General features: G+C 53.6%; 8 protein-coding genes and 1 non-coding gene across 9 annotated transcripts; 6 read left to right on the forward strand and 3 right to left on the reverse strand.

The window, feature by feature from the left end:
- Positions 1-243: 243 nt before the first annotated feature.
- On the reverse strand, positions 244-1754 carry LTS14_008619 (uncharacterized protein; the record flags this gene model as incomplete). The annotated part of the gene is made up of 3 exons (XM_064841306.1): positions 244-725; positions 793-1426; positions 1488-1754. 3 exons carry the CDS (start codon positions 1752-1754, stop codon positions 244-246), a joined length of 1383 nt encoding a protein of 460 aa, XP_064691170.1.
- Positions 1755-2521: 767 nt separating this feature from the next.
- On the forward strand, positions 2522-3595 carry LTS14_008620 (uncharacterized protein; the record flags this gene model as incomplete). Its single annotated transcript, XM_064841307.1, has 2 exons — positions 2522-2945; positions 2967-3595. The coding sequence occupies 2 exons, from the start codon at positions 2522-2524 to the stop codon at positions 3593-3595; spliced, it is 1053 nt and encodes a 350-aa protein (XP_064691171.1).
- Positions 3596-5308: 1713 nt separating this feature from the next.
- LTS14_008621 (uncharacterized protein) lies at positions 5309-7858 on the forward strand (the record flags this gene model as incomplete). The annotated part of the gene is made up of 2 exons (XM_064841308.1): positions 5309-5466; positions 5524-7858. 2 exons carry the CDS (start codon positions 5309-5311, stop codon positions 7856-7858), a joined length of 2493 nt encoding a protein of 830 aa, XP_064691172.1.
- A 917-nt stretch (positions 7859-8775) lies between these two features.
- Positions 8776-9462, forward strand: LTS14_008622 (uncharacterized protein; the record flags this gene model as incomplete). The annotated part of the gene is made up of 1 exon (XM_064841309.1): positions 8776-9462. One exon carries the CDS (start codon positions 8776-8778, stop codon positions 9460-9462), a length of 687 nt encoding a protein of 228 aa, XP_064691173.1.
- A 1560-nt stretch (positions 9463-11022) lies between these two features.
- Positions 11023-12102, forward strand: GLE2 (RNA export factor gle2; the record flags this gene model as incomplete). The annotated part of the gene is made up of 1 exon (XM_064841310.1): positions 11023-12102. One exon carries the CDS (start codon positions 11023-11025, stop codon positions 12100-12102), a length of 1080 nt encoding a protein of 359 aa, XP_064691174.1.
- A 556-nt stretch (positions 12103-12658) lies between these two features.
- On the reverse strand, positions 12659-13159 carry LTS14_008624 (uncharacterized protein; the record flags this gene model as incomplete). Its single annotated transcript, XM_064841311.1, has 1 exon — positions 12659-13159. The coding sequence occupies one exon, from the start codon at positions 13157-13159 to the stop codon at positions 12659-12661; it is 501 nt and encodes a 166-aa protein (XP_064691175.1).
- A 1866-nt stretch (positions 13160-15025) lies between these two features.
- On the reverse strand, positions 15026-16154 carry LTS14_008625 (uncharacterized protein; the record flags this gene model as incomplete). The annotated part of the gene is made up of 2 exons (XM_064841312.1): positions 15026-15634; positions 15900-16154. 2 exons carry the CDS (start codon positions 16152-16154, stop codon positions 15026-15028), a joined length of 864 nt encoding a protein of 287 aa, XP_064691176.1.
- Positions 16155-16213: 59 nt separating this feature from the next.
- On the forward strand, positions 16214-16303 carry LTS14_008626. Its single transcript has one exon. It is a non-coding gene; the product is annotated as a tRNA-Pro (tRNA).
- A 1293-nt stretch (positions 16304-17596) lies between these two features.
- Positions 17597-19694, forward strand: LTS14_008627 (uncharacterized protein; the record flags this gene model as incomplete). Its single annotated transcript, XM_064841313.1, has 2 exons — positions 17597-17847; positions 17897-19694. 2 exons carry the CDS (start codon positions 17597-17599, stop codon positions 19692-19694), a joined length of 2049 nt encoding a protein of 682 aa, XP_064691177.1.
- Positions 19695-19864: the final 170 nt, after the last annotated feature.

Here is a 19864-nt window from a genome sequence, read left to right on the forward strand (position 1 = left end):
AATGAATGCTGTAGGCGCTGTGGTTGAACGGGCGAGCCAAGACTTACGTGAAAAAAGTTCATTGTTAGCAGGCTGCTCTGAGGTTGTGTCGATGCTGCGATGAAGCAGGTCCTTTGTCTTCAAGACTTTGGTAGCATCTTGAGTGCACCATCAAGTCGAGTGTAATGTGCCAATGCAGACTTACACGCTGCCAGCAATGGTAGAGCGTCGTTTCGTCGTCAGAAAAGGCTTTTGTTGATACAATTATTCCGTGATCCTGTCTTTGGTGCCACCATCCGCCTCGCCTTGCTGTACAGTCTCGCTTATTCGTCTTGCTCTCCTCCTCGCATCAACGTACATCATGAACTCCGTGTATGTCCTCGGTAGGACTTTCAAGTTCTTGTCAACCATAAAAGTATAGTTGAACTGGCCAGTAGGTTTCGTGGTGCCATGCTCGACATCCCTGACTTTACTGTCTACCCGTACCTGGACCCTGGTCTGTGTGTTATCATCTTGAGACTTATCCATGCTGTCTGAGTGGCCAGACACGATGGGCGGATCGGTGTAGACGACTGTTGCTGTAAGGTACAGCACGCTGCCAACGGGTACAGGATTTTGAAACGTCGAAGGATCCAGCGAGACGAATGTGGGTCGAACATGAGCGAAACTTGCTGCACAGCAGAAGGCTAGCTCAAAAGTCTGCTTTAGCAGGAAGCCGCCAAAGATCATGAATTGATGTCGGTTACCTTTCACAGAACTCGTTGTCAGCACGCCTATCATCATGACACTCATCCGTTGGTAGAGTTGACTCACGATACTGCGGCTGCATGATGCTTGCGGTACTGAGGATTGTGCTATCCATGAAGTAAACATTGCTAGGCTTCCGCAATGGATCGTTAGGATCGTGGTACTTTAGCTGCTTTTGCCACATAGCATGGATGAGATCACTCTCTTCGTCGTTTGGCGTGGTCTTGAGTAACGAGCGTTGACCGAGCTCCTTGCGATGGGCACTATTCTTCTCGCCCTCAGCATATAGTTGCTTCTCCTCTTCGGTATCCGTCCGCACTGGCGCATTGTTGACCGGCTTCTTCGTGCCTGGGTCGAGCGAGACCATCGTACACTTTGCCTGGATCATGATATCTTCTTTCTTGACTCGCTGACCATCCTTTGGCGCTTTTGCAACCTGCAGACTAATCTCCATGCTGCTCCTGCCGGACGCGTATGTCACCTGCCCACTCAACTCCAAATCGCAGATCTCGGTAAGAGGATGGTTGATGGTGATGCGGTCGAAGGCGGCAGTTACTGTTGTCACATTGTCGCCCGTATGCTTGTATGCGATCACGCCGGACAGCGCATCCAGGTCCATAAAGATCGTGCCGAGTCGGATGTGGCCGGAGGAGTTGAGATATGTGTCCAGCAGCCATGGATCACGTCCAAGTGGTAGGATCTATGGCTACGGTATTAGTTAGTGACATGACAGGATCATGCGCCAGTAGGATGTAGCATACCACAGAGTGATAGCTATCGCTCATCTTCTTCGGGCTGAGGTCGCGGTCGCTCGGTGTCTCCGGCTTGCCTGATGGACGCGTTGCATCCTGTCCGTACTTTTCCTTCTTCCGGAACGCATCGATCCATGGAATCTGGACGCGTTGGTCCGTCAATTCGCGAAACACACCATCTGTTCTTCGGCATGGTGTTGTATGAAGCCAGCGAGATTGCTGGACACCCGGTCGCGACCTTTGCAGAAAGCGCGCAAGTGGTGCTCGTGTAGCCATACGTGGCAACGAAGACCCGCCGATAGTACGTATGGCTGGGATATAGTCCCACAAGAGCTCGCGAAGTGAAGTTCGCGGCTGGCTTGCCCCAACTTTTTGTCCCGCTCTGTCCAGGATGAGGAAGCACCGACTTGAGACAACATACATCTTCTTTCCCGCATATCAATGTATGACAGGCGAATATCAAAATCGCCCTTGATATCTATACACAGCCGACTAAGTTATTGGCACAGCATGCTGGCAGGGTCTCAACGGCCATGACCACTGTCGACCTTGGCGGACTTGACCTCGTTTCAACAACAGGCCATCTTCTTACATTCGCCAGTCGAGCCCATTTCTCGAGTTCGACGATAGATGAAGTATCACTGACTACAGCATTGAATCACGAAGATCCCGTCCGCAGGCCCTGGATTGTCTGCTCCATCAGCTTCCATCTCGATCTATCACTCGACTTCGGCACTGGCTGGCAGGATTGGGCAGCACAGGAACGACTAGTCGAACGACTTGCATCAACCCTGAGCGAGACTGAGGCAAGTCTTGGCCAAGTACTGGCTGTGAGCCCTGCTAATCCCGATTGATAGCAATGGGTGCCATTCAACCTTCAACCAACGTCCGTGAGATCAACAGCCCATAGCAGGACCGAAGCGACTCAGTTTATGACCGTGTATCTTGACACTGCGCTGCCAATACGGAAAACTTCACCGAAGCGAGCGCATAAGCTTCATGGAAGTAGTGGCATACTGTCAAACGTCCTAACATCAGCTGCGATGCCGACATGCACGCTGGAAGCGTTTCATGTCGATCTACATGTCGGAACAGTAACGCCGGACCAACAGGTAGCAGATGTCATGTCGGGCGACATACGTGTAGTGCCTCCAACTGAATCAAGAACCAAAGATTATATCTCAGGGCATATTGAAGCACAGTCCGATCCTGATATCGATTGGCCGGAAGATATTGATCAAAGTGACATCGATGATCTCCTGCTAGATGGCCATCTCGAGCAAGTCGCAAGTCGAAGTGATTACTTTCCTTCGAGACTGGCACGAAATCCCTGGGATGGGAGTGCAACTTCGTACCATCACGAGCATCTCGACTCGTCTCTAAGCGCCATCGAGAACAATCAGAATGACACAATCGTGGACGAGGTATTGCCAACGGTGCTTGCTGGAGTCGGTCGAGCAATCCTGGGTAAGTCCCGCCGTAGTCCAGCCGACCAACATATCCAGTACAGCTCACACTTCAGACACCTCTCTGATCTTGCTCCCGCCGTGTTCTGCTCGGCTTACAGGCCATTCGTCGCCAGCAGAGCAGTATTCACACCTACCATCGGACACGCTTTGAGCCGTGTCAATAGTCGGATGCTGAAAGACGACTGCGTCGCACCCGCATCGTCAGACACGCACAATGAGTCTCAAGCAGAGCAACGGCTCTGGCTGCAACTTCAGAAACGGGCTAGGATCGAAGCGAAGAAGGATCAAGCCAAAGGTCCTGCGTCCGGCAAGGTTGCTTCAAGGCTCGCATCCGTAGCAAACACAGATCTCGTGACTGCAAGTCAAGAAAGCTGGAACACAGCGACGGAGACTCTCGACGTTGACCTCGACGAGGATGAAGAAGGAGAAGAAGATCTGCTCGGCACACTTGGCGACTACGCCGTACAAGGAGACATGCAATGTGTAAGCGAGGCCACGATGAACGATGCAGTGTCCTATAACCCTTCTAGCTTTTTGGCAGATGGCTCATATCAGGGCAGGCAGTACGTTGAGGTGCTCGCGGATTCAGCTGCTCCCGTGTGGGGCATTGGCGAGTTCGAGGACGATCAAATAATGCTCGACATCTAGCGCACGGAGTGTTCGCTTAACAAATCCTGAACTCTGGTTAAAGCAGTTTCGAACGCTGATGCCCAAAGCACAACCCATGAAACCACCAACATTCGCTTCACTTATCCCTCTTTGAAGTCGTGGGGACGGTGGTGGCCCCGACAATACTTTTCAAGAAATGTCATCCTGTACATGCTTTGCGTACGAGTCAGTGTCCATGCGCCGTCCACGCGAGTACCAGAGAACGTTCAGAAAGGCTCGCGCCATTGACCTGGTAGCCTTTTTGGCCAGTGTCACCAGTATATGAAGAGCGCTAGAGTAGACGTTGCTCCTTCAATTAAATACAGGAAAAGTATAGTGGGTGGATGAGCTACTCAAGTGTATGCTCTAGGGCCGGCTATTGAGGATAGTCTTGCTGATTGCGTCTCATCACTAATGAGTCGAATGAACAACGGTGTCCATGAAAGCGCCTCCGAGCGGAATTTTCATGAGACGACCGCGTTTGGACAAACAAGTGAGGTCAGTCTTCCCATTGACGAGACGGTTCCTGTTGCGCGAATTTTGTGTTCCCTTTCCCTATTCCTCGAAACCTTCCACCTGTCCCCACAATTTCTCATGCAGAGAAATCGCATCAACCGGGATGGTGGTCTTGTCTAGCGCACGGCTTCTCCGTTGCGCCCAACACCGATTGGCAATCACGGCGATTCAACAACCAGATTCGATTTGCGTGCTTCAGGTTAACGACAGGGGAGAACAACCACGTTTAACTCCAGGTCTCGCGGAAAGACGCCAATAACCTTCTTCCCGTCCAGCGGTGTACGACGCAGGCACGAGAGCTGTTTCGCGCGAGACATGCAGTCTCGGCACCAGCGGCCAACGCACACTCCGGATGGACGCAACACGTAAATCTGCAGCCGTGCCGCTGTTGTGTAGCCCACTCTCTAGTTCGGAAGCCGGCTTGCAACTGCTCGCCGCATCGAGCAGCGAAGCGAGCCCCATCTGGTCCAATGGCAGCCGCGACATGGCTGCCGTTGTATGCAAGCCTCCACTCCAGGACCTAGCAATTTCTTGGTAGGTGCGCTGGGTTGTAAACGCCACAGAATCCCAAGCATCTGGCCACAACCTCAAGACGCTGGGGTGGTCCTTGCTGCGTAATGTGAGGTCGACGGCCTGAGTCTGCGTCGTGCATCACATCTTATCCGCTATCTGGAACATCTTAATAACCCGACTCGACCTCTGCGCGTGTAGCCTCCGTGCCTCGCGACATCACCTATCTACACTCTTTTGCCCATCAGCTGTACCTTGCGTCAATACCTTATGCGACATGCCGCGACCCCGGACCTAGGACTTTAGCTGACAGTACGAATATTGGACCCTTTCTCGTGCGACTATCCCTTGCGTGGGACTTTTGGAGAACTGGACCACTTGGGATTTCGCCACTGCAAACACTTTATTCTCACAGACTCAACCAGTGCATCGGATCCTCACAAACTTGTCAACCCGTTCCGTTGGCGAGATTATGCTACTCTTGGACTTACGAGGCCTGCAATCGTAGCTGAAGTCGACTGGTTTCGACGAAACGCTTTCTGTTGGAGGAGGTTTCTATCTGGACAGGTCGCAGTCTCTTTCACTTCACATCTTACCCTTCACTCGTTACGCCTGTGACAATCAGCAGATGATGCGCACAAGGCAGAATCTATTCTCTTGACCTCGTAGTCCGCACACTCCACGAACATGGCGTCACTTGATAGCTACAACGTCGGCGACTATGTCCCAAGCCACTTCGATGTCGGCTTTGTGGCTGCCTCCTACTTCTCCAGTCTCTGCGGATGTCTTCTTACGGTGGAGATGCTGCATCGCAGAGGTACGGCACTTGGCAACTGGCGTAGTTGGTAAGCCTGAGTCAAGGCGCAAATCCAAGAGCATCTCACAGCTGACTTCGTGGACAGGTTTGAGACGTTGGGTTGCGCAACATGTATGGGTCTGGTGGGCATTTGGTGCATGCACTTTATCGGCAATCGAGCGATTGTCCTTGGAGATGGCAGCTGGTCGATGCAACTGGTATACAACTCTGGCTTCACCACCCTTTCCGTCTTCCTCCCGATCATCGGCCTCACCCTATCGTTCTCTGCAGCCGAGTATCCTACCCAATCCGTGGTACTGCACTGGTTCCTCCTAGTCTGCACCGGAGTCTTCGCCGGTCTTTCCGTTGTTGGCATGCACTACATCGGCAACTTTGGCATAACCAACTACACACCTGAATACGTACCGCGCTATCTCGCCGCTTCGATCATCATCTCAATTGGCGACTGCATGCTGGTGCTTGTTCTCTTCTATACTTTGCGGGAGCAATGGATCAGTTCATGGTGGAAGCGGCTGTCATGCGCGTGCTTACTAGCTGGGGGTGTGTCAGCCATGCATTTCACAGCATCAACGAATTGCCTGTACATCTACAAAGGCGACCAGAACTCGACCGGTGCGATTATGTCTCGCAACGTGCAAGTTGCGGTCGCCGGAGGTTTATCTGCCGCAGCCGCTCTGACCATCATTGGAGTCCTGCTGTTCTCAAGACACCGCACCGGAGTGCTGAAGACTAGATCTCGGAAAGTCATGCTGGCCTGCGCAATGTTTGATCAAGATGGCAGGATCCTGGTCACCACCGAAGGGGTCCTGCCAGCACGGGAGATTACAGATAAATATCAGCACCGCACATTCAACGAGGATTTCGACACTGCACATCCTGTCTTCCAATGGATATACCGGGTGACTCGGAGCTGGACGACTGTTAGTGAGCTGATACCGCAGATGAAGAACCACCTCGCTGCTCATAGTGTGGACAGCGAGGAAGATTCGAAGCCGATCAGCTCCTCTTCGTCTGCGCGTTACGATCCCGAGGCATTTAGTGACTACTCGATCATCTTTCGGGAGCAATTTTGCTGTGCAGCTGCAAGTCTGGCAGCAGCTATGCACATCCCCACGGAGCGCATAGGTGTTCTATACGATAAGATCATTGAAACTGGTACTATCCGTGCTGAAGACCGGCATGGGCGTCGGACACAACCAGACACGCTGGATCTCGAGTCTGGCAAATCCGTGAAGATATTTGGCCGAGGCCAAGCGCTGTTCATCACTCGGCAGCTGAATGGGGAAGACGCGGACAAGTTGCTGAACGCAGGTTTCCGGTTCGGCAGTGTGCAGCAGGTTGGGCGTAACATTGCACAGATGATGCAGATCCCGCTGCCGGCACTAGAATATCATCTGGGTGGCCTGCGGAGATATGCGGACAAGCTAGAGACTCTGGAGAAGCCTGGAACCTGGCTCAGCTTCTTTGGCCTGATACCACGACCCAACAGCAAAGGCTTCGATGTGGGCGTCAAGAAGGACGATCAGGATCAGTTACCAGACATGCAAATCTTGACGATGGAACCACAGCAATGGCAGACGGAATTTCTGCAGCGTCTGGATGGATTGCGGACACGACCGTTCATGTCCTTCCTCGAAGATCGTAGTAACGTGGACAAAGAGCGAGGGCCTCGAGAACAGGAGTTTGCATCATCTCTACTGAAGGCCGTCGTCATACTAGGCCGGACAGTGCCCACTGACTGGTTTCGCGAAGCTCGTTTCCTCGCCCGACCGGTCTTTGGACACTACTCCCAGGGTCGTAAGAATCGAGCTGTAGTAACCTGGATCTTCGCTTTCTGTGTGATAGCAGATATGCACACCTCACTGGAGTCTTGTGATGGTATAGCTCGTGTACCATTGACGTTCTTCAGCTCGAGGCAGCGCTGCTATTCAGGCTCACCGGATCACAGCATCTTGGCGCAGGAAATCCACCAAGAGTTCAGCCCGCTGCTTTCTCGACGAATGGCAATGCCCAGTCGTGACCGGAAGCGTCGAGTGCCGCTTCATAGAAAGAGGACGACTAGCAATATCGGCTCCACATACATACCACGCGACTTCACATCTCGCCGAAGCAGTCTCGTGCAAAGCGAGAGCGATTCCGTCCACGAGCTCGTCAACCGACCGTCGAAAAGGACTCTAGGTCCAAATATTCGAGAAGAAGAAATACAGGAAGCGGAACAAGGCAACTTCTGGGGCGGCATCCTAGTCAATAGCGAAACAGTCGTTAAGAGCGATAGTAAAAGCGACTACAGCACCGAAAGCAAACAGCAAGGTCTGGGTATGAAAGTGGCTGTTGGAACCGCGAAGCAGGAGGATACGTTCGTGGACGAGCTGATGGAGGTGACGAGGACACAGTTCATGGCGCCTAGGACGGGATACTAAGGAGTCGGGAGCTGTCGATGAGCTGGCTCCGGCTGCCAGTGCGAAATCTAGTAATATGTTTGCTAGGATGCGGACCTGAGTATGAGGTATATGGCTTTGAGGTTGGAGTTGGGTAATTGGGAAGAGAGGGCGTGTATATATGTATGATACCCACAATACGGAACACAGGGGTTGGACGAGTTGAATAATGCTTCGAGCTCGATGTATTATACCTTGTATTCACCCTGACAGCGAGCAGAGTCCTACCCTCAGCGGGCACTTCAGGTCCATTCATGTATGTAGAGTGCCTGAACCTCAAGGCTAGGATGCGGTTGACTGAACAGTTGCGTAGAACACTTTTGTTCGTTTTCTCGACACAGTGAGCTGCACAAAAGTCAAGAGCTTGCAGCGTCATCGTTGCCCAGCCGCCACGATCAGCGGGCGGCGGACATTTCATCGACCGCACTTCTCGAACTTCCTTCCACCCACGGCATGGCAAGAACATGAAGGAAGCATTAATATCCGTCTCACACCCCGTAGCAAGCAGAATGTAGGTCAGTCCAGATCAGCGCCGCCTTTTTCCAAAATCACGATCCACCAATATTCACAAATGTCCACCCCAAAGCACATTCTCATAGCAGGCGCAGGTATAGCCGGCCCAGTCTTGGCCCTCATGCTCGCCCGCAACGGCCACAAAATCACAATCGCAGAACGAGCACCGGAAATCCGTCTCACGGGCCGATAAGTCAACGTCGCCGGCCAAGGCGTCCACATCGTCAAAGCCATGGGGATCTGGGACGAACTTCTCGCACGAACTGTAGGCGATCAGGGTATTAGGATTCGTCGACGCCCAAGATCAAGTCTGGGCGGCTTTCGCGGCAGATGAGGACAGCGGTGCGAATTCTTTCGACAAAGAAATTGAGGTCCTTCGGGGTGAGATGGCGGACGTGTTGGATCGGGCTACGAGGGATGGGGTTGAATATCTCTTCGACAACACGATTACTGCTCTATGCGAAACGGACTCTGGCAGCACCGTGACATTCTCCAAGCTCGCGGGGCAGCGGGACTTCGACCTCGTCGTAGCAGCCGACGGCATCTACAGCAGCACGTGCTCCCTAGCCTTTGGCCGGGACTTCGGCGAGGTAAGGTCTCCGAAGCAATGTCTCCTCCTGATGACCATCCCCTGGCAACCCTCCCACGGCGAATGGAGTAGATGGTTCAACGCCCCGGGCGGCCGATGCGTGAGTACACGACCACAGAAGAAGAAGCAGCAGACGGGTGCTTATTTGGCCGTGATGAGCGAGGAGAGTCGGGAGATCGCACGGATGGGAGTTGTGGAGCAGAAGGCGAAGTTCAAGGAGTTGTTCGCGGATGTGGGGTGGGAGGCCAGGGGGATTGTGGAGCAGATCGAGGGAAACGAGAGTGTGTATGTGCAGGAGACTGCGCAGGTCTACGCACCCTTTTGGACGAAAGGGAGGGTTGCGCTCGTGGGCGATGCGGCGTATTGTCTCAGCGGCGTAAGTGGGCAAGGCACCACTCTCGCTTTCGTCGGGGCGTATATCCTCGCTGGATGCATTTGCACCCACGACGATATCTCGACCGCTTTGCGAGAGTACGAGAAGTAGGTCCGGCCGTTTGTGGAGAAGGCGCAGAAGTTGATTCCGGGTGTGCCTGGGATTGCGAACCCGCAGACTGCTCGGGGGATCAAGGTGTTTTATGCTTTCATGTGGATGGCGGAGAAGGTGAACAATTGGGGTGTTGCTGGTGCGGCGACCAACACCCTCAGTCCTTTGACCGGGTTCATAGATAAGGGAAAGGAGCTTTCGAGGTTTCCGGCAATGGAGCTTGAGATATGATGCTGCCAGGCGGCCATTCCTATCCGTATCGGGAGCACTCATTCTTGTTGGCATCGGCCTGAGAATGGTGACGATGCCCAAGAGTAGCATGGTTCGACTGTGGAGTAAGGTCAGCTCTGCCGCGTACAGACAGAAGTAAGGCGTCTTGTTCGGTGCACTTGAAAAGACCGTCCACTTGGCCAAGCAGTACAACGTGCTTCTGAGAAGATGGCGTAGATACGTGAATATATACAGAGTACGGACTTCCTCGCGTTCATCAGATACCGTCGTAGGCAAATGTATGCATCACAGAACACCGCCGACCGCACACCAATGAAGGGGCTAAGCCGGACGGCTGGATCAGTGCTTGACTCTATTTTGCTTTTCATCATCACTTGAACGCTAGCCGTAACCCTCTTCTCCTGTCATCTCATGTCGTCTCATCTGCGAAAAGTAGAATCTGGCTGCTTTGACACAGCATTGACGCTGCTCACCAGAGAGTATGATGAGCTCATCAGCAGATCCGGGAAAAAGTGTGTATGTTGAACTCGTCGCCTCAAGAATAAGCCCCATCGAGTTACCCTCCTCCTCTTCCCACCGTCGTGCTCAACGAGTGATGTGCAGACGGCAGAAAGGGAAAGAAAGAGCAATCGCATATCTATTGACCACGACGAAAAGGGCCCTCAACCCATACCTTGATCCCACCTGGTCTCCCCAACAAAGTTCTCCCCACCTCCTCCCACTCTTCCACCCAACCCACAGCAAAAAGCCAGCAGGGAAGCAAGGAGGACAGACTCATATCCTCGTCTCTGTTGTCAGCATCTCCCCTCGTGAAAGGAAAGACGGCCTCCGAGCTCCGCTGACCCGAGTGAGAAGGGTGTCTGAGTGAGAGTGCAGACGGTGAGAGGGAGGGTGTGTGGAGAAGAGGGTGGAGGTAGATTGGGTTGAAGCAAAGCCGCTGTGTATGTGCTTCTGTGGCGGCGCGTTTCCGCTTCCCTGACGACCTCGGTGAAGAAGTGCAGGATATCCGGGGACTTTCTCCCAAAGCTGTGTGTGTGTGAGGGACTTGCTGGGCAGGTCTGTGTGTGAGCTTTGATTGCGATTTTTTGACCGACGAGTTGAAGGGGACAAAGGGAAGAGATTTAAGGTGGTGGAGCAGGAGGAATTTTAATGCGAGGGGCGGGAGTGGCCGGTGCGAAGAAAGCTTGTCTTGAAGCTGTCGCGCTTCTCACGCGTGCGAAGGTGAAGGCAGACATCAGGCGTCGAGGGTGGCCACATGTGAATAGATATAGATAATAATTCGTTGTCACCACCCCTGGCAGCAACACCAACGCGAATAGTGTAGCCGCTATGTCAGGCTTATTCGGTGGCGGTGCCGCCAACCCGACCCAAGGCGACCTTAGCAAGGACGTCCAAGTCACCAATGGCCCCAGCGACAGCATCTCCGACATGGTCTTCAGCCCCGCCTCCGACCACCTCTCCGTCACGAGCTGGGACAGCAAATGCTACATCTACTCCATCAGCTCCAATGGTGAAAGCAGTGGCGTCGCCATGCTCGAACACCAAGGCCCCGCCCTAAGCACCTGCTGGAGCAAAGACGGCCAAAAAGTCTTCAGCGCCGGAGCAGACAAGGCGGCACGCATGCTCGACCTTGCAGCCGGCCACACGCAATCCAGTCAAGCCACCCAAGTCGCTGGCCACGACCAACCCATCCGCTGTGTGGAGAGCGCCATGGTAAACGGCAGCCAAATCCTGATCACGGGCGGCTGGGACAAAATGGTAAAATACTGGGATCTACGCCAGCAAACACCCATCGGCCAACTCGAATGCAAAGACCGCGTCTACACCATGGACGTCAAAGACAACATGCTCGTGGTCGGCACCGCAGACCGCTGGATCGAAGTCGTCAGCCTCGCCAACCCCGGCACCCCCTATAAAGTCATCCAATCCCCGCTGAAATGGCAAACCCGCGTCTGCACCATCTTCTCCCCCGAAGCCAACGGCTACGCGATAGGGTCCATCGAAGGCCGCTGCGCCATCCAATACGTCGAAGATAAAGACCAAAACGGCAATTTCTCCTTCAAATGCCACCGCCAAACCTCCACCACCGACCGCAACCTCTCCAACGTCTTCAGCGTCAACGCCATCTCCTTCCACCCCGTCCACGGCACCTTCAGCACGGCCGGCAGCGACGGGACCTTTCATTTCTGGGACAAAGACGCTAAACACAGGTTGAAGGGTTACCCGGAGGTAGGCGGGACGATCAGCGCGACGGACTTTGATAGAAGTGGGAATATTTTCGCCTATGCGGTCAGTTATGATTGGAGCAAGGGGCATCAGGCGAATAATCAACAGTTGCCGAATAAGATCATGTTGCATCCGGTTATTGGGGATGAGTGTAAGCCGCGGCCGAAGACGGGGAAGAGGTAGATGTGGGTGGTAGTGGGAGGGAGGGAGGGGAACGAAAGGAAAGGGTTGGCGATGAAGGTGAAGGATTAGAAGGAGAGGATTATATTGTACTGAGAGGGTGGTCAAGAAAATCTTAGAGTGATTTCTAGCGTGGAGTCTGGTGTTTATGCCGTACCATGGGGCACGGCTGTGGCAATGCAGCTTTAGAAGGACGATGAGATAGGATAGTCAACGAAATGATACATCAGTAGTCGCCAGGCCTCCTCACCGCCACCCCTTCCTCACTCTGCAGCCCTAGGTTCTTCGGGAAACTACGAGACCACTTGCTGCAATACATCCTCGGACTGCAGAGTCGAACAGAGCAGCCACTCCAGTTGCCTCTCGATAGAACACTATAACCACATTCTCTTCTCGTGACCCACTTCCTAGCGTTCCTCTATCCTCACCCTCTCTGGTCTGGAGCGTTTCTTGCTGGCCACGATAGTGAACTTTGCTGGCTGTGGAGTGGTCTCGCCTCGTTCGCCAACCCTCGCCACCTGACACTGTCCTCCATCATCGCGCATCCAGACTCGCGCACTCATAGCCAGCCCTGCTTTACTTCAAACTCCTCGCGGAGCAACCTCGTCCTCTTCACTAGCACCGCTCCAAGCTCCATCGTCCGACTTACTGTGACAGCAGCCTTCAAGCGTTTCAGACGCGTGTGCTTCGCCTTCACCCCTGCTTCCTCGTAGCCACGAAGGGCTTTCGCCTCGAGGTCTTGTCGGTACGATACAGTCCCTTCGTAGTGGTCGAATATGATCGTCATTGCTTCCTCGTGGAGTTGCGAGAGTTGTGCGGTTAGATGGGAAAGGGCCAGCGCCAGGCGCTTTTCGAGGAGTAGTCGGGCTTCGTGGCGGAGGAGGCAGGAGGTGTGGAGGAGTGCTAGGGAGATTTTGGTTGGAGGGCTGTTTGAAGCGGGATTGGTGGCGTTTGGTGGTGAGGTGCTCGTGTTGATCAGGTCACTCATTACGAGCTCGTAGATTTGGAGGCGGAGCTCGGGTGGGAGGGTGAGGAGCGCTAGGATTTGTTCTGGCGGCATCGTGGATTCTGATGGCCTTGGTAGTTGTTGGGATTCGAGCGTTCTCGAATAATTGTGCGCGAGGGACTTGGAAAGTCTTGCGGCGCAGCGAGAGGTTTTCGTGAAGCGGTCATGTGAAAGACATATGGAGCCAGGTAGGGGACGCTACGGCTTGCATGAGTGAAGTGAAGGAAGCAGTGAATGACGTGGCTGCCTACACAAGTGGGAGATGAGCCGATTGATGCACACCGAATCATGTCCTGTCTATCAAGATCCCTCGTGCTGGATCTGGATCTTGAGCCGATCGACTCGGTCTGAACCGTCTGATCATAAGGTCGCGGCCTTTGAGGCCTGCTCTGACATTGGTCACCAGCAAAATCCGACGCATCATCTTCCTTCTGCCGACCACCTTTCCTTTCCTTTGCGAGACCTTGCCCGTCATCCAATTCTCGAATCACGCCCATCTAGAGAAAGCCCTGATGACTGGACTCGGTCAAAAGCACCACCTGGCATTTCTTCACGGCATGTCAGAAGCACCCTCCCGCATCACTCAACCACTCATTAGCAGTGGCTACAAGCCTACACTGCCATGGTTTCCCTCCTCTGCTGAACCATTGATCACCAGCACCACGATCCTGGCCACTTCACAAGACTGCCGCGGCCTGTGCGCTCTCGTCCGCCCTTGCTCGACTCGCTGAGGAAAGCGGCACAGCGTCTTCCTACTCGAATTGACTTCTTCATCTTCTCCAGCTTTGCGCATGTCGCATTGATGCCGAGAATTTGGCGGACATACTCGCCCTCCTTCCGCGCGCGATGTTCGACCAAGGCATGTTTTCTCCCGTAGCTAGATACAATATCGTTGCGAGCGCTTTTGATCTGGCGTTCTAGCCTATTTGAGCGGTGAATGCCTGCTTCCAGCCATTTCTCGAACTCTAGGCAGACATCCGAGCGTATCTGTTGGCAGACATGAAGAAGTGTGAGATTCAAGCCATTACGTAGTCGCCTTTGGTCTGCCTGATCGTAGGGCGCGTCAACTTTTGGAGCCTTCGAGCCTACTTCGAGCAAGTCTTGCATGACCAACTCATAGACCCGGAGGTGGAGCTCTGGCGGAAGCATGAGGAGCAATGCCGTGCCTTGCTTGTTGACCTCGGAGGGGCCTGCCATTGCAGTGACTCAACGGTCTCTCAAGGCTCAGGTTTGCGCCTTGTAAATTGCAAGGTTGGAGTGTTGACTGGCTGGTTAAATTCACAGGAAGGATAATTATGACCGTGACAGTCGTGGGTCTGACACGTGCCTGCCGTTTGAGTCACAATTTGGAAGTATCCACACGAGTAGAAGGCATGATTTGGAAGGGCGAATCCACCGGGCAGACCGAGTAGAGGTCCTATATATACAAGGACTGTTCCCCGAATCGCCATCAGAATTTCGCGGCTCTCCTTGCCAGGTGCGATCGGAGATTCGAGTAGCAGATGGTGAGAAGAAACTGCATGAGAGAACGTAATACCGCTTAGAATGGAGGTAAGGCGGTTGCGTGGTTGGCGGCGGTTGCTGAGGATCGCTTCACAAGCCTGTTGGGAGATGTGTTCCATGAAAACTTGAGGAATGAGCGAAGCACATGGTTGTGGCACGTACGGTCAGTGATTTACAGCCATTAGCTTCACTTATTCCTTATACACGTACACACAATTCGTGCATTCGAGCGCTGACGCAAGTAGGCTTCGTCCATGCATATCACCGGGCAATCTTCATAGTCTTCAGCGGCCTGACTGCGCTGCATGAGTGGACTTCTCCCGCATTTCCACCCACAATACTGCTGGCAGTGGGTCGACCGTCCATGCAAATAAATCTTTTGCATATTCCAGCTCCGAAGATGCCACGCCTCGGGACCTAGACGGAGCCATCTTCCACCAGGCTTTCTTCCGACCCATCGACCCCCCTCAACATTTCCGTGGCCTTCGCCATCGAGGCCTGAAGCTCCTCGCACTCGCCGACAAAGTCGCATAAGCCTCCCGTCAGAACTTTCACGATCTTGATGATCACCTCGACCTTCTTCGTTACAGCCGCATTCTGTGCATTAACTTCTGCCACCATGTTTCTTAGCTTCTTGATGAGCTCCTCCGTTGGTGGTAGTGTCGAGCTTCGCTCTATTTCAGCTTCACAAGTCTCCAAGGATTTTGAAATAGGTCGTGCCAGGGCTGCTGCTGCAGCTCTTAGCGATATCAAGTGCTTTGGCATGGCTTCACAGCGGATGATACGGCAGATATGGAGGATGGTGGGTTGAAGGGCTTCACGGACTTGTGCTGGAGTTTCTGCGCTCCTGGTTCCTGCGAGTAGATCGGCGAAGATGCAATCGTAGATCATGATACGGAGCTCAAGTGGGATCTCCAGGAGGTGCGCTTGGCTATCGGCGTCGTCCAGAAACGGAGACTGCTCGTTCTTGGGGGCTTGCATCTTGAGCAGTCTGATGGTGTTCGATATGGATGTGGCGAAGAAGATCTGGAATATGCGTTTGCGCTGACGTTGAGTGCTTATGAAAGTATGCCGCAGGGTCAGTTACTGGTCTCGGAATTCGAGCTGCGTGCGTGTAGCTTGAGCACGGAGCACCTTGCCGAATGAAGCTGCCTTACAAAATTGGAAGGCACGAATACCCGTCTTCGTGTTGTCCTCTCACAAGGGGCGTGAATGGTCAAGACCAGGACTGTCAGGTGTTCCCGTGCAGTAATGGGACGATAAGAGATCAAGAGAAAGAGAACGTGCCCACAAGACCCGTATCTTGATAGATGAGTGTGAGGATAGCGTGTGCACTGCCTTTCTGCCGCGTGTCCATGCCCAATGTTTTGTGAAACGAGACGGGAGGACTGCTCTGACCAACAACCCAGGCATCATTTACATCTTCGTCGACTACAATCCAGCAGGCAACGCAGCCAGCATGTCTTGCCCTTGCTGCGCTCGCCTCGCACACGTCGTCCTTCGGCAGCTCATCGGCCATGAAATCGAAGATATATGTCACAGCCATGGTGATTTAATAACCAGAACGGTGCAGCAAGAACGCTGATATGGCCTTCATGCTGCTATGGCCTTGTGGTGTAGTGGCAACATCCTTGCTTAGGGACTTTACTCTGCTCACCTTGCAAGGGATCCTGCGTTCAAACCGCAGCTGGGCCAGCGAAGTTTTGCTGCGTAGTCAAAAGCATGAGATGTGGCGCAGCCTATGGCATCGCCATCTGGATGTCCGGGTCTTGATAGCACGCGTAGTCGTTCAAAAGTAATGAGCGTGACCGGGACAAGGGGGAACATGAAGCTTTGTCGTACTCCAGCTATTGCATGGATCCTCGAGCGGCACAATGCTATAAACATTAGCCGTAATGTGTAGTATTGTTGCGCGATATAATAGTAAGGACAGTTGCCTGTCATCACATATTGGGAGCCCCATCGCGTGCGGCGCAGGAAGATAAAGCGGAAATTGCAAGTGGCCGCAATGATCGCCAGTCAATCTCAACAGCAGCCAGGAGGACCAGGAAGTTGGACTGGGTAAAGCTCCACCCGATTCCGAACATCCCAGCTATATTTTCCGACGGGGCAACTTAAGGAAGACTATGTTGGTGGTTGTTTGCTTGCTGGAACGAGTAGAAGGCTGTACAAGCGATTGCGGATCTAATGCGAAAGAAGAAGAGGACCGGTGGTCCGTGGACGAAAGACTAATTGAGACGGGCGTCAGTGACAGATGTTATTGGCTGCTCGCCGTTCCTGCATATCTTCTCTCGGGTTCCTGCATAAGAAGCTCTCGCATGCTTGTGTTCGACGGGGACGAAGTCTGCTCGTGGGCGAGGGCAACAAAGTACTGTAACGAAGGATAAAGATGTACTCAGCAAGACAAGCATTGTTGATGGGCACTGATAGCGGACTCACTCCAATCTCTCATATCTTCACAGTGACATCGAGTGGCTGAATCTGTTGCAAGCGGCGCCAACCGTCCCGTCTTTTGCTTAGCGAGCTGTGCGGAGTCTTAGCGCCATTATTATTGCCCCCCTGGACTCACTCTCTTTCTGGCCGGTGCTCAACTCAGTGGTTCTCCCGCATCAAAGGCGCACCTCGTTCTCGGCGCTTGCTGCTGAACATCCTCTTTGTTCGCGTTCGACAGTCATTCCTTTCTGGTGCTATTCGACCACAGTCATTCATTGTACACGATAATACAATTAGCTACACCTCTACGGCAACATCTAAAACCATACACGCTCATTACTACTGGCCGAATGCCAAACATTGATCGAACGCGAAACTCAGCCACAGACTCCTGAACTGCTTTGTGTCCGAGACACTTTCAGCGGCCAACTCGCATGTGTGAGACTCATTTGGGAAGACTCGAGAGATAACCGTAGCAACAACATCACTACGGAAGGACTGGTGTTGTTGACAGTCTCGTGATCACTGGGAGTGCTTGATCGACAAGGAGAGGATATGCGGATTCCATCTTTACCTGGCAGCGGGCTGGATCTGACTCGACAGCAACATGAGAGCCTGGATCAGCTCTTCGACAATGGCAAGGGTGCAGTACGTTTGGTGACAAGGACTTTGGTGCAGCGCGCATCGCAGTCGAGCGATGCCTCCGGGTCCTCAAGCACATGTGGACCTGGCAACACCTCATCAATATGTGCCAAGCCCACCGACTCTGGAAGCACGCAGACGCTGCCAATAGTATTAGGTGCCGTGTAAGTCGTCATGCTCAATATTTGTCAACAGCCATACTGATCTTGGTAGCATTCCCATCACGTGTGCACTGGTCGTGTGCTTCTTCTTACACCGACGATTGGTGAAGCGACAACGAATAGAAGACACCAATGATGCTCACAAATCTCTCGACTTCGGCATGGATATGGGCGCGAATAGGAACAAGCTGTCGAAGAGTGTGCCGGAGATGACAGTCACAGATGCGGGCGGGCGTCCAGTGAGACCAGGGCGAGGACCACGCGGGCTGTCCATGGACATGAACATGAGCAACCCCTACCTTCTGCCAGCAGGTCTACAAGGCTCGCATGAATCGATACACAGCATGTCGCGGTCCATGGTCGGCGAGCACGATCCGTACAGGCCTGTCACAATGATGCGCACTTCGATTGACTCGTCACGGCCACGACCGGATGGCGCATCGCAATATTCGGCATCTACACTACTGTCTGCAAACGAGAAGGCTGGCCTGGTCTCGAATGCCCAAAGGATCTCGCACTCTGATCCCAAGCGTATTGACTCCATGTCTCCGCATAACTCGAAACAATTGGACGAAATGGCTCCACGACAAATGCACAGCAATGGTCGAAGTCTCCCAGCAAGCCGCCGCACAAGCATCGGATCAGATCAGCCAATGCTCCCAGCGAACAACGGCGCACCGCCGCCCCGAAAACAGTCTCTACCACGGCCTCCGCCACCTCCTCAATCGGCAGACGAGAACGTTGAGCCGCGATCCCGATCAACGTCTGCACCTCGTCCTCCACGGAAATCATCAATGTCCGCTGGTTCTGTTAAGAACGCTGGTATGCCATACGAAGAGGCGCCTCCGCTCCCTGTGCCTGCCGTGCACGTCCAGGAAGATTCTGTCTACGACATCGACCCATCCATGATCTCTACCGGCCGCTTCTCCATTGACACACCGAATCCGTCTCAGCAATTTCCAGTCCAGCCACAACGGCTGTCCACCATGGGTTTGAGGCCACTACCACCAGACATGCCAACTGAGGACAACCCTGAAATCCGTGCCAATAGGATTCGTTCATTTTACAAGGAATACTTTGACGACTCTCGACCGAACCCAAGCCGTGGCCAATACGTCGAGGACTACGACCCAGGCTACTTCGATGCAACCATATACGACCCCGACACGGGCGGCTTCGCCATGCCCCGCCAACCGTATGCCCAGCCCATGGGCCGCCGAGCAATGACACCACCTCCCCGAGGCGCCCAGTCACGCGGTGCCTCTCCTGCCGGACTGCCGCACAACAGACACTACAGCACGCAATCTGCCGGCCGTGGTCAAATGCGCGGACGACAAGGTGGTGCACCACCGATGCCAAAGAAACGTGCTCCGCCACCTATCGCTTTGCAGGGCCTTCCGACCCCGCATAAGCTCAAGGACTTCGACTCTGTGATCAGTACGCCGATTGACTTCGCCCCACCATCTACTTTCCGCTCGATGCAGAACGGCAGCGCACCTGACAGCCCCACCGGTCTCTCACGTCCTTACAGCCCCAGCGTTCGAGCTTTCACTCCTCTCGTCGCTTCATACGACGAGTTGAGCGTTATGCCTTCACCCCACATGCTTCGCCGATCGGGCACTTTCACAGCACTAGACTTCGCTCCTCCGGGTCGCCTAGGTCAGCACAACGACAATGCTAGTGACGCCGGCAGCATTCGTTCTGCGAGGTCTGGAATATCGGCCAGACAGATGGATGCTGTGCGTGCGGGTGCATATCGTGTGTCCAGGATCCCAAAGGAAATGGTGACGACGAAGGAAGATTTGGCTGCGCAGTTGAGGCCGAAATTGGATATGGTTTCCAAGGCCTGAAGAGCGGAACTTCAATCTGAGGTTTTCTGATTCTCGTGACGGCTGAGATGACGAGCGAGTGCTTCTTCGTTGGGCATCGCATTTTCCTCATGAAAAGATGGACATACGCACGTTCGTGGGTCGCTTGTTCTTTGCGACAGCCAGGATTCTAGCGGGAACCGGCATGGTAG

This window comes from Recurvomyces mirabilis (genome assembly GCF_035927965.1).
Source record: "Recurvomyces mirabilis strain CCFEE 5264 chromosome Unknown scaffold_26, whole genome shotgun sequence".
NCBI lineage: Eukaryota > Fungi > Ascomycota > Dothideomycetes > Mycosphaerellales > Teratosphaeriaceae > Recurvomyces > Recurvomyces mirabilis.